Here is a 14,424-nt window from a genome sequence, read left to right on the forward strand (position 1 = left end):
ATGGTGGCTGCTGGCTGATTGCAATGACTCTTTGATTAATTGTAGACTAAACTCCATTCTGTACAAATTCTACAGCTCACATCCATACAAATACAATGCAGTACTATAGGAGCCAGCACCCAGTCAGACACACACACACACACGCACACACACGCACACACACACACACTCACACACACACGCACACACACTCACACACACACGCACACAGACATACAAACAACCAAACACCAAACACAAAACATTTCAGCGTGACTCTGGGCTGAAGATTGTGGTTTAGATGAGTGTGTGAAGTGCTTCTCTATCCATTTTTATGAGACACTGACAGTGGCTTCCTGCTGGCCAAATGAAACTGCATTCCAGCTGATTAAGACACGCTCTTCACAAAGTCTCTCATATGTCCCAAAACCTGACCCATGGGAAAAATACCTCCTCACTGAAAGTTTACGCTTTGTCGAACTGCGTGGGCGTAAAAATCATTCATGTTTTTTTCCCTGACACATTTGACATTGAGAAAGCCAAGCTTAAATAAATCTATCTAAAGCAAACAGTGACCAGACCCAATTATGCAAATGAAGCTGCCTGCTCCCTTTGATCAACACACCTGGAGTGTTTTATTAGGTGAGGGAAGGGGGGGCATGGTGATGATTTTTGTGGGGGGGCGGGGTATGAAGGTTCTTCCTGCCTTGGGCTGAGGGTGAGGGGGCGAGGGGGGCGAGGGGGGCGAGGGGTGGCGAGGGGTGGCGAGGGGGCAAGTGGTTTTCATTGGAGGAAACACCTGGAATCAGGGTGCTATAAAGAGACTGGAGACTGAGCTGCTCTAACACCTGCTGCATGTTTACGCAAGCAACACAGAGCTTACCTGCAGAGCGAAGCAGGAGAGGGACCAGGCAGTCTCACAGCTCATCTGCACACGCACACACCCATACACACATTCACACATGTGTACATTCACACACTCAAACACCCATATTCACACATTCATGCACACATGTATACACTCATAGTCACATGCAAACATTCACACACATAGGTATACATTCAAATTTCCATATACAAAGCTTCACACACAAGCGTATACACTCACACACAAATATACACACATTCACTCACACACCCATATACATACATTCACATACACATATACATTAATACACTATCATATACACACATTCACACCTACATACTCACGTGCTCATGAACACATATTCACACACCTAGTATAGGAACATTTCCTTCCTATACCTTCCTATACCTATTCCTGTGAACAGTATGCAGTCGCTTTTTACATCACTAATCCTTGTGTGCATTGTATCTGTGACTTTACAGAGTGTAGAGTTTGTGCAGTGTAGTGGCTTTCTCTCTCCCTCAATTGTCCTCTCTCACTCTTTCTCTCAACTCATGACGTGTCTAAGGATAGTAAAAGAAAAGTATTTTGTCTCTGGCTGCAGAGAAAAAGTGAACACAGCACCTGTATCATTTCACAGGGAGGGAGCTGTTCCCTCTTCACTGACACATCCAGCCCAGCAGATAGCCAGTCAGAACAACAGGCCTGCACACTCATACACAGCACAACCACACAGCACTCACTTCCACTGACAGACACACACATCTATGCAAATTCATGTAAAAATACACACACACACACACACACCTTCATACACACTCACATGCACACACACATACACACACACATACACACACACACACACACACCTTCATACACACTCACATGCACACACACATACACACACACATACACATGCACACACACACATACATACACACACATGCAAGCACACACGCACACACACACACACACACACACACCCACGCACGCTCACGCACACGCACACGCACACACACACACACACACACACACACACCTTCATACACACTCACTTGAACACACACATACACACACACACATATGCACACACACACACATACACACGCACGCAAGCACACACGCACACACACACACACGCGCACACGCACACGCTCCCGCACACGCTCATGCACACGCACACGCTCACAGTCACACACACACACACACACACACACACACACACACACACACACACACATTCACACACACACACACAACCCTGAGCAGTGTTTATTGTGGCAGAGCCATGGTCATTCAACCTCAGCGTGAAGTGTCAGGACTCATCACTTTCCATCAACTCTTTTTCTTCTTTCTTGTTTCCTGTCTGCTGTTGTAGTCATGACTGGTCAGGGGTCTCCTGACAGGGAAGTCTGGTGACATCCAGCTTCATCTTCATCGTCATTATTCGCTTAACAAACAAGGCCTGAGACAGGCCTGGATTAAGGGGGACTTAACACTGGAGAGACTAATAAATCAAAGTAGTTCTCTGTCACAGATTATCACAACTTGTGTTGCTACAAGTCAACCAGGCAAAAAACCCAGCATTCCATGTTTCACTGTGCGTCAGGAGACAGGAGTTGATTAGTCTCGGTGCGTGACCTTCGGGGGCAGGTGTGCCCAGGTCACGGGCTGTCTTGTTGTTATAGGCACTTTGAGAAAATCTACAGGCGCTCCGAAGGGGGGGGGTTATCTTCCCCTGCCTGAGCCCATAACAAGGGCCAATTCACACGCTCTCACTTAAGAGAAACAGTAACACTCCAGAGGAGGAAATACACGTGATGAGGATGGGTGGCCAGTGGTGTCTTCCAGCATATTAAGGGCTATGCAGCAGAACACAGTATTCAAATCCTCAGACAGAACCAGAGGAGCACAGCTCTCTAATGATCAGACAGAACCAGAGGAGCACAGCTCTCTAATGATCAGACAGAACCAGAGGAGCACAGCTCTCTAATGATCAGACAGAACCAGAGTAACACAGCTCTGTAATCATCAAACAGAACCAGAAGAGCACCGATCTCTAATCCTCAAACTGAACCAAAAAAGCACAGCTCTCTAATCATTAGACAGAACCAGAGGAACACAACTCTGTAATCATGAGGCAACACCCCCCGACCCCCCCCCCCCCCCCCCATCACCCACAACCAAGTCAATCACTAGATCTTGACAGTGGCCCTGTAGAAGACCTGAATAGTTTCAGTAAAGTGAAAATGCCCATTTCATGAACTGAGCACAGAAAACATACTCACTCATGAAGTCAGGATTACTGTTTCAGCACAAAATACGGCTCTTTGAAACAGCTGTTTTCCCGTATGGAATGATACCCACTGTCTTCAGAAGTGACATAATGAAAAAAATTATATTTATTAACAGGGTGTAAAAGAAGTTCTTTGACAAAATCTGTGATGTAAAACCTGATTTATAAATTGTAAACCCATTCCTGAAGAACTACACCCTCTAGAGGATGTTATGCAGAAGTGCATAATAAAGTTTTGTGTTAAAACAAAATGCTATCTCTTGCTACCCATCCTAACACAGGAATTCCTCTGATCTAGTCAATACTGTTTGCATAAGAACAAATCTGATATCCACCTTTTACAGAGCACAGTCTCTAATCTGTGCCATTACTGTAAACTCCACACCTCAATTTGGGGCTGAAACATCGTTCCTCAGTGTCGACATGTCACCTGTTCGTCGGCTTGGGTCAGGGTCAGAGTTTAAGACTTTGAGAGGTCAGAGGTCGGGAGGCGTCCCGTGACCCTAACCTCTGGCTTAATTGGGGGATTTTGGGACCCTTGTCTCTAGCTCCTCAGAATTCCAAGCATAGCGAGTGTAAAACAGAGCAGTCACCGAGCAGCTGAAACAACAACAGTGTCTTCTTCCTGCTCTTGGAGTTATTCCACGGAGCCCGAAAGTCTAAACATGTCACTACCTTTCTGAGTTACAGAGCAGGGTCTTCTTTTTTTCCCCCCTCTCCTGAAAAAGCAACAAAGGCTCCAATAAGCTCTGGGCCTGGCCAGACTTCCAGAGGGCATCTTACAAAGGCGTGACACGAACACAGGTCAGCCAGAGTCCCTGGGGAAAGAAGGCAATGTCTGTCGGGTTTTGGACAGTCCTCACCCGACCTCTACCCAAAGACAAAAAGGGGCTGGAGCCTGTGGGAATGTCAAGCTTGACACCTGGCACAGCAGATGTGGTTTGGGGTCCCGACCCTGCCTGCTCACTGTTTCGTGGCACTGAGAACTGAACGACCTCTGATGTCCCCTTCTGGCGCGCAGGGGGTTATCTGATCGTGGCCTCCACAGCACTTTTTGCATGTACAGGTGCACAGAGGTTCTGCCGTTTAGCGCAGGTATCGTAAGCACGCATACTTTATCAGAGCCGCAGGAAGTGTAAGCGTTTGCTAACGCAGGCGGAGGGAATTAAAGCCGTTGTATGGAAAGTGGATCAAAAGTGTGTTTGTCTTATCAAATGGATCTTTTTCATTTGCAGTGGCTATCGTCAGGTCTTATTGTAGCTGCACAGCAGCAATAGCCAAGCGGATATGGCACTGTGGTCTCTACCAACAGCACTCGGGCTCACCTGTGCAGGACCGTGGGACCAACCCCCCCTCCTCTCCACAACATTATCTTGCCTGTTTGACTTTATCGAGAGAAGCCGCACATAACAGAGAAGAAACAGAAACCAGAAAACAAACAGATCGCTCCTTCGCTAATGGTGTTGTGCAGAGATAACATATCGTAGCCCTTGCATATGCAGCCACATGGAGTTTTGAATCTCACCTCACCTTCGGTTACCTGTGCACCTCTGGGGTGGTGTGAGTTACAAATGTCACCCCACGAGTGCCTGCAGGTGAGACAATGTCCAGAGTGAGACACAGAAGAACTAGAATGTATGAAATGGAGAGATGGAGGAAAGACAGAATGCCTGGACCCTAGATGCATATGAGAGATGTGACAGACAATGCCTGGAGAGACACAGGAGAGACAGAACTCTGAGAACAGAGAGACACATGAGAGACAGAACTCTGAGAACAGAGAGACACATGAGAGACAGAACTCTGGAGAGACAGAACTCTGAGAACAGAGAGACACAGGAGAGACAGAACTCTGAGAACAGAGAGACACAGGAGAGAAAGATCTCTGAGAACAGAGAGACACAGGAGAGAAAGAACTCTGAGAACAGAGAGACACAGGAGAGATGGAACTCTGAGAACAGAGAGACACAGGAGAGACAGAACTCTGAGAACAGAGAGACACAGGAGAGAAAGAACTCTGAGAACAGAGAGACACAGGAGAGAAAGATCTCTGAGAACAGAGAGACACAGGAGAGACAGAACTCTGAGAACAGAGAGACACAGGAGAGAAAGATCTCTGAGAACAGAGAGACACAGGAGAGAAAGAACTCTGAGAACAGAGAGACACAGGAGAGAAAGAACTCTGAGAACAGAGAGACGCAGGAGAGATGGAACTCTGAGAACAGAGAGACACAGGAGAGATGGAACTCTGAGAACAGAGAGACACAGGAGAGAAAGAACTCTGAGAACAGAGAGACGCAGGAGAGATGGAACTCTGAGAACAGAGAGACACAGGAGAGAAAGATCTCTGAGAACAGAGAGACACAGGAGAGACAGAACTCTGAGAACAGAGAGACACAGGAGAGAAAGAACTCTGAGAACAGAGAGACACAGGAGAGATGGAACTCTGAGAACAGAGAGACACAGGAGAGACAGAACTCTGAGAACAGAGAGACACAGGAGAGAAAGAACTCTGAGAACAGAGAGACACAGGAGAGAAAGATCTCTGAGAACAGAGAGACACAGGAGAGACAGAACTCTGAGAACAGAGAGACACAGGAGAGAAAGAACTCTGAGAACAGAGAGACGCAGGAGAGATGGAACTCTGAGAACAGAGAGACACAGGAGAGAAAGAACTCTGAGAACAGAGAGACACAGGAGAGACAGAACTCTGAGAACAGAGAGACACAGGAGAGATGGAACTTCAGAAGTATATAGACACAAAAGAAGAGCTGGACCTCCTGGAGCAGATAGACACAGGATAAACAGAATGCCCAAAGCAGAGAGACACAGGTGGGAAAGAATGGCCACAGAAGAGAGACAGAACAAGCAGAACACAGACACATGGGAGAGAAAGAATGCCAACATGAGAGACATGCTGTGATACCAGCAGAAACATCCCTCCAGATGCTCTTAAGCTTTCTTGTGCTCCCCAACCCCCCCCAAAAAAGGCCCTGTCCTTCTCTGTTCAGCAAGGAACACACGTTAAGCCCTCTTCAATGCATTAGTCAGGCCGACAGACGGCTCCAGACGGGGGGAGCGGTGGAGGGGATTCCTGTCTACGGAGTATCAGCTGTGAGCGGAGGCAGGATTACCGGCTGCATCCAGGCGGATCAGCGCAGACAAAGCCCCGCTGTCAGCGCAGAGATGGCAAACATGGGTTTGCCAGGCAGGTGGTTTCCAGGCCTGGTGCCATGTTGAGGTCAGGCGTGATGGGCACCTGAGGTGCTCAGGTAGGAGCAATATTAGCTGGCACCCTCTAGTGCACCAGTGCCTAAGCAGACACTGAAGTCCTCATTGCTACCAGCGCGCACCTGCACGCACACACACACACATGTACGCGCACACACACACACACACACACACACAGGCAATACTTACACGTGCATGTACACTCGGACCCTTACAAGGGTCCATAAATCCAAATTCACAGTGTGATTCTAAGCAAACTGGATGTTTGTAGGCCTGTCTCTCACCGTTTGGCAAGAATATGTGAATAAGGGAAACCTGGGTCAGGCAATGCTGAAGAGGGATATATGGTCAGTTCTATCTCCTTCCTTTGGGAGCCACTGTGTAAAAACAAAGAGGCCCGAAGACAGCCTGCTGTTTTTCCGATGAAAAAGGATGATATATATAATGAAGTGATAATGAGAAGAACAAATTTGGGTTGTTCTGCTTACATAACTGTTGAGTGAGTAATGATTCATTCTGTTTCCTTCACACGGCAAGGCTTCTGCCAGGGCAGTAACTCACACAAGCTCTCACTCAGAGCCAAGCCAAAGCGCCCAATCAGATGCCCAGAAAACATCACAGTACCACACAGACCTGTAAAAGCAGCCAATCAGAAACCTATAAAAGCCAAGGCTACGCGTGCCAGCCTAGCAAAAGTAGCCAGGAAAGTCACTGCTACACCTCACAGGACTGAAAATGTAGCCAATCAGGAACACAGAAAAAATCTTCCCATCAGTACACATCACACTCAAGCTGTGTCCCATTTGTCATATACTGTTGTCATTAAACACATACTCACAGTGATAGCAGATACACCACATTATGCTATGCTGGTGTTGTTTTCTGGGATTCCTCATAGCAGTGTTGGCCTACTTTTTAATGACCACAGAGAGTCAGGGCTACTGTTTAATGTCTTATCTGAAAGATAGCATCTCCTACAGCACAGTGCCCCTATCACAGCTCTGGGGCGCAGGTCTCCTGTTAGGTCCAATGGTAATTTATGTTTTATTTATGGGTCTCCTGGTCAACCAACACCACTTCCAGCTGCAACATGGTTTTCCTAGTGCATTTCCCATCAAAGTACTGTCAAAGCACAGTCCTGCTTAGCTTCAGCCATCAGGCAGGGGGGAGTTTCAAGGTAGTACAGCTGCTAATGAGTTGTGCTTGTGGTTTCACTTTGCTCTGTCCAAACTGGTACAGAGGTTATTAGAGGCACTAGACATGAAATCAGAGGATTGCTACTCTGAATTCTGGGTGGGGCACTGGTGTTTTACCCTTGAGCAAGGTGCTGAACATGAATTTCATCAGTTAAAAAACCCAGCTGTGTAAATCTGTGTACAGTGTAATCTATGTACGTCACCCTAGATACAGGCTTTCGCTGAGCCAACAGATGATGTAATGTAAATAACAGAGGGTCAGACTAATTAGCAGTTAAAGGGGGAAGTCCCTTGTCCAATCTCTACACATCACAGCCAAGCAAAAGCAGCCAGTGGGGAGCTCAGAAGAGCTATTGCCACACCTCACACCTGAACAACATCTTACAAACCCGCTGCAGACTACACCGGGGTTTGCAAGCTGCTGTCCAAAAAAAACAGCCCATTGGCTCTGTTCAAGATGAGACGATCCAATAGGTGTCTCATTTGTCGTGTACTGTCATTGTTAGACACACATTCACAGTCACAGCAGGTCCACCCCGGTGTGCTATGCTGGCGTCACTTACTGGGTTCCATACAGCAGTGTTTAGCCCAGTTTTTTAATAACCACAGGGAGCCAGGGCCTCTGTTTAACATCTCATCCGAAAGACAGCAATCTCTTACAGCACAGTGTCCCCAGCAGTGCACTAAGGCACTGCTCTCCTGTTAGTCCGGAAGGAATCTTGACCCCTACTGGCCTATCAGCGCCACTTACAACAGGGACGCGTTTCTCCGGGGAGTGTTTGGCCCTGTTGTACATTACGTACCCACGTCGTGTTCAGCTAACATCGCTTTGCACCAGCATGACTGCTACACTGTAACATATCCTCACGGTGCCATTCTAATCCACCATTCAAGCTTTGGACATTCACGCACATGACACGGCCACCAAAGTCAAAAGAATGCGCATTACAACAATTTCCAACATACAACAGCATATACAAAGGTATTAGCTTACGGCAATCAAAACACAAATGGACCCTGCACCAGGGGAGACTGGCGCGGTGCTTCAGTTCATTGACAGATGGAAAAGAGTAGCGTGTCGGTTCTTCTGGAAACTCCTGGATTAATCCCGTTTATTTTTTTCCTTTCTCTCCATGGTGCGTTCAGTGGCACCAATGGATTCTCCTCAGCGGTGAAACCATATTCCGGTCAGGGGGGCGAAGAGGTGCCTCATTTGGTTCCCCCCGCTGTGAGGCTGCATCTGTGTGACAGGTCCATTGCAAAGCCGCCAAATTCCCCCCCCCCCCCCCCACTGCAACCCCTCTCATCTTTCTTTTCCTCGTTTTCCTGGCATGAAAGTAAATCTTCCATGGAAAAGAAGGCTAATAATGATTATAATGGATTACATTTTTAAAGCACCTTTCATAGATCTCAAAGCGTTTCCCATTAAAGGTGGGACTCACTTCAAACCACCTAAACAATTCCATCCCTCCATCCCTTTCCTCTTGGGAAAGCCAGTTAAACTGGGGGATTATTAGACAAGTAGACTGAAAGAGTCTTACTGGGAATTTAGCCAGGGCACCAAGGAACCCCCCACTCTTTAGTGACAAAAGAGAGCCAGGTGTTAGGTTTAACATTGCATCTGAAAGACAGCATCTCCTACAGTACAGTGTCCCCTTCACTGAACTGAGACATACAGTAGCTTTCTTGTTCCAAGGGAAGACTGACCACTACTGGACAACCAACACCACTTCCAGCAGCAACATGGGTTTTCCAAAGCATCTCCCATCCAAGTTCTCTCCAAGTCCATCCCTGCTTCTCTTCATTCATCAGACAGGAGACAGTCGCAGGACAGCATGGCTGCTGGCTAACGAACTGTGCTTGTGGTTTCCACTTAGCTCTGACCAAACTGGTACAGAGGTTATGGTGTTAGACATGCAATCAGATGACTGCCAGTCTGAATTCTGGGTGGGGCACTGGTGTTTTACCCTTAAGCAAGCTGCTGAACACGAATTTCATCAGTTAAAAAACCCAGCTGTATAAATCAATGTACAATGTAGGCTGTGTAGCGTCACCCTGGATGCAGGCTGCCTGCTGAGCAAATAGATGATGTAATGTATACAACAGAGGGTCGTTGAATGATTGGCCGATTAAGGATGGAGTCCCTTGTTCATAGGGTGATGGTTTAGAGCTGCTGGGTGTGGGCTATGACTCTTGGCTTTGCTTGGCTTTGCTGCAGCAGACGACGTGAACACCCTAAAAACCAAACCCCACCATCAAAATGAGGATCTGGAGAGACAGAGAGAGAGAGAGGGAGGGAGAGAGAGAGAGAGAGAGAGAGAGAGAGGGAGAGAGGGAGAGAGAGAGGGAGAGAGAGAGAGAGAGACAGGGGGAGAGAGGGAGAGAGAGGGAGAGAGAGAGGGAGAGAGAGAGAGAGAGAGAGAGAGACTTTTTCTGACTGTTTCTGTAAGTAAAAAGGCAATTGGGAACATTCCACAATCCACGAGGAACTCCAGACAGGTACTTCATATGTATCTGGCACCTGTGGTTCTGTGTGTAGTGACCAGGCTAGTAAGGACAGGTGCATCAGAAACTGTGTAAGGCCTGAGCTTCCCTACACACTTCGATCTGGCCCTTAGACGTAACAGACTCTCTGAACTCTTCCACCACAACTGTCCACTTTTATCTTGTCCAGATTCGAAAATGTCCCAGTTTAATTTTTCCTCAGGGTTTGCTGATTGCAACGTGCTCACTGCTGCAAGATTCATTGAAGCTCGGGTTTTAGCCTTTCATCAAGCGTGACCGTCAGGCAGGCCCTCTGAGAAACCAGAGGCCTTCAGCATGCCATCTTACCCCCTATAACAAGGGCCTGGGTTTCAGCTTTCAGGTCGAAAGCTTCAAAGTTTCTTGCTTTTCAGCCTCTCTCTTGTGTGGGGACAGTGGAGGAGACTCCCTGACACAGCCTGCTGAAGACATCCCCAAAGTCAGGGCGGAAAATTACGATCCAGGACCTTCCACCTCCTCTCCTCCCACCCTGAGCACGCCTCCCTTTGATACTGGAACAAAGCTCCTTGAGTTCACAGTTATTTCCAGCTGAAATGAGTCATCTGTCCTCTCTGAACCCCCCCAACTTACCCCCCCACACACACACACACACACACACACACACCCTCCATACCCCCCGCTGGGAACTGAAAGAATGTTCCTCTGCGGGATTCCGATCATAATATGATAACAGCAACATCAACAATAACGATTAAAGTGATGATTATTAAAAAAGACTAACCCCCCCCCCCCGTCCCAACCCAACCCAACAGAACCCAACCCAACCCCGCCCACCCCACCCCCCCACCCAGCTCGTCTGGTTTCTAAGCCCTGTCTGTTTTAACACTGCGACCGCTGGGAGTTTCTGAGCCCGTTCAGATGGAGGGAGAGGGGCAAGGCCGGGCCGCGCCGAGGCCGGGCTCTGTGAGATTGGGATCTCGCGGCGGAGAGGTCTGTGATCGCAGCGCATGCCGCTGTGCGCATGCTCACTGACACACAGGCGTCTGGTTCTGATTGCGCTCGCGGAGACTCCTGGGGCCTCGCTCTGCACAGGCAGGGCGCAGCGTCCATTAAACAAACGCAACGCTGAGCCGTGCGGCGGGAAGGAGAGAAAGGCGCTCCTGTTGGGGAAAAAAAAAAAGCTAAAGAGGGGGCTTTGCTTTCAAAGGAAACATTAGTGTGGAAAAACCCTGTCTGTGTTCCTCTGAACATTATGGAAATTTGGCATGTAGAAAAAACCAAAAAGCTTTAGCAGTAAAACATAAATAACCCTCAAAAGCTGCAGAAAAACTCCTTTAGAGATCCGGAAAGCGATAGATTGCTCTTAAAGTCTTCTGCTCTTTAAGTGTTTTTTTTTTTGTAAAATAACAGATTTGGGATCATAAATAGTTAAAGCTGGCACAGGTACGCCAGTATCAGTGCTGTAATCAAAGGGATCAAATACCTGTATAATGTATCTGATTATATATACTGTATATGTCTGTACATACTCATCTTATAAACACATTAATTTAGAGCATTTTTATTTATGGCCCACCTCTCGAATGTCTTGTGAAAGTGCATTCCTTTGAGAGTAAAGTTGACAGTAGTGGAGAGGGACGTGTTATAGCTCACCAGGGAGACGACAGAACCTTGCATCTGTGGACAGGGAAGGGGTAGCTATGATGGGGGAGAGAGAGAGTGAGGGAGAGAGAGAGAGAGAGACCAGACAGTGTACATCGGGCACACAGTCATTGTTTAAAAGAGGATGTTTTCTTCAAACCACATTACAGATGGAAGAGTGGCCTCTAAATTTTGACCTTCCTGGTGACCAGGGTGTTTTTCACGATGATGGCACACACTCAGCTCCGAGTCAAATCTTCGCCTTGCACTACAGAAAGGAGTAATAGTGAAGTGACCGAAAGAAGAAGTGACTAGGTGGCCTAACAGCCATGCTGCCTGACTGAGGAACAGAAGGTTCAGGCTTTGAGACCTTTTGAGGTCATTGAAATGCCAAATTTTATGGGCAGTAGTGGATTATAGGAAATTTTATAACCAGTTTTATTCCCAATGGGGGTGTTATTGTACCCTTAAGCCAAGGTACTCAACTTGACTTGCTTTAGTAAATATCCATCTCCATAAATGGATGTCACCTAAATGGCATAAGTTCCTCTAAATAAGGGTGTCTGCCAAGCAAAAAAGTAATGACGGGGCTGTGATGACAAGAGTCCAATGAAGCCACTCTGCAGGATTGAGTGTGTCCACCAGAAGGCAAGAGGGGGAGAGGGGAGGATGGATCCAATGGCTGCAGACCCTTGGTGGGAACCCAGGGTGAATTCAGGGAGCAGCTCAGAGCTGATCATCCGTCATAGGTTTTGAACCAACAACCTACTGTAGTCCAGTTGCTTGACCTCTGCACCCTACTGCGAGCCACCTGCCCCTGCCCCTAAAGACAGACGCAGAGCACGCCGTCTGCAGATTGAAAGCCAAAAGCTCACTTACTCTTTTTCAGGACAATTGCAGATTGCAAAAGAGGAGCCACAAAGCCTCTCTCAGTTTTAGGAGATTTCAACAGGAGGGGGGGTCAGGAAAGCTACTAAGGGGCAGGGCCAGGCCAAGTGTGCGTAGTGACACGTTTTATAATAAAAAAAGTCATGAGAAAATGGAAATGTGATGAGTGGTTCTGCATGTCTGGAACTGAAAATGGAATCTGACCGGACTGACCCAAGCCTGAGCTGAACTGGGCATGGAATAACTGAACTCTAATTCTGTTGTACGTTTCAGCTGTGGTTTTTAGCTCGGTTTTGACTGTGGTTTGTTTGCAGCAATGGGTACAGTCTGCGGCACGTGTCCTTACTGCGACGTCAGTACTGTTACGTACATCTCCACACACAGGCACACTCTCTGTCTGTCTCGGTGTCATACACAAACACACAGGCATGCATGCAGACACACACCATGCGTGCAGCCACATCAACACAAATGCATATACGGACACACACCTCATACACACCACATATATGCAGACAGGCACACACACACACACACACACACACACACACACACACACACACACACACACACACTCACACATACACACACACATACACACACACATACACACACACATACACATAAACTAGCACACACACACAAACACATAAAGGTATGCACACACATATCATGCAGACACAGGCATGCACAAACACACACACACACACACACACACACACACACACACACACATACACATACGGGCATGCACACAAACACAACCACACACATACAGGCACACACACAATGTATGCAGTCGCGCACACTCACACACACACACACACAATGTATGCAGTCGCGCACACTCACACACACACACACACACACACACACACACACACACACACACTCACACACACACACACACACACACACACACACACTCACACACACATACACACACACACACACACACACACACACACACACACACACACACACACACACACACACACACAGAATCAGCTCCCCATCACGCCGCAGCACAGATTTATTGGAGCTTTTACAGCGAACGCACAGCACCCCACATCCATCACCACAGCCTCACACAAAGCAGATCCGCAAGTGTCCCGGGGATGGGCCGGTGAGACGGCGCGGCCAGGCGGGCCTGCACTCTGTCTCTGACCCTGTCTCCCGTTCTCCATTGCACCGGCAGGATTTAATGCAGGCCACCCACACTCTCGCACACACAGAGGATGAGCCGCTATTTACCGCTCCGCTGCCCAAACGCAATCATGCTTCTGTCTGAGCCCGGCTGATGTAAGCAATACCAAGTGGGGGGGGGGGGGGGAGCACATTTATATATACAAAATGTAGCATGAATTGAATGCCTCCTTGCCGGCTTGTTTCCCATTTGAAGCTGGGAAGAATGGTAAAGATGGAGAGGGATTTGGAAAAGGAATGTGCTTGCGAAGGTAGAGGAATCCCTAAAAGGTTTCACACAAGACACTCCGTCTTTGTGTGGCACAGGTGATACCTACAGCAGAGACCAGACTGAGAGGAGCGTACAGAGCTGATATCTACGATGGAGGTCAGAGGTGTGGTGAATGAGGTGATACCTACAGCAGAGTCCAGACTGAGAGGAGCGTACAGAGCTGATATCTACGATGGAGGTCAGAGGTGTGGTGAATGAGGTGATACCTACAGCAGAGTCCAGACTGAGAGGAGCGTACAGAGCTGATATCTACGATGGAGGTCAGAGGTGTGGTGAATGAGGTGATACCTACAGCAGAGTCCAGACTGAGAGGAGCGTACAGAGCTGATATCTACGATGGAGGTCAGAGGTGTGGTGAATGAGG

At 47.9% G+C, this 14,424-nt stretch overlaps 1 protein-coding gene across 1 annotated transcript in view; it reads right to left on the reverse strand.

Annotated features, from left to right (window-relative positions):
- Positions 1-4,717: 4,717 nt before the first annotated feature.
- Positions 4,718-14,424, reverse strand: part of LOC118787032 (WD repeat-containing protein 87-like) — a 30,499-nt gene continuing 20,792 nt past the window's right edge. The window contains exon 8 of the mRNA XM_036542432.1: positions 4,718-4,732. Within this exon, the coding sequence (XP_036398325.1) occupies positions 4,718-4,732 (15 nt within the window). The remainder of the gene's footprint in view (positions 4,733-14,424) is intronic.

This window comes from Megalops cyprinoides, chromosome 1 (assembly GCF_013368585.1).
Source record: "Megalops cyprinoides isolate fMegCyp1 chromosome 1, fMegCyp1.pri, whole genome shotgun sequence".
Classification (NCBI taxonomy): Eukaryota; Metazoa; Chordata; class Actinopteri; order Elopiformes; family Megalopidae; genus Megalops; species Megalops cyprinoides.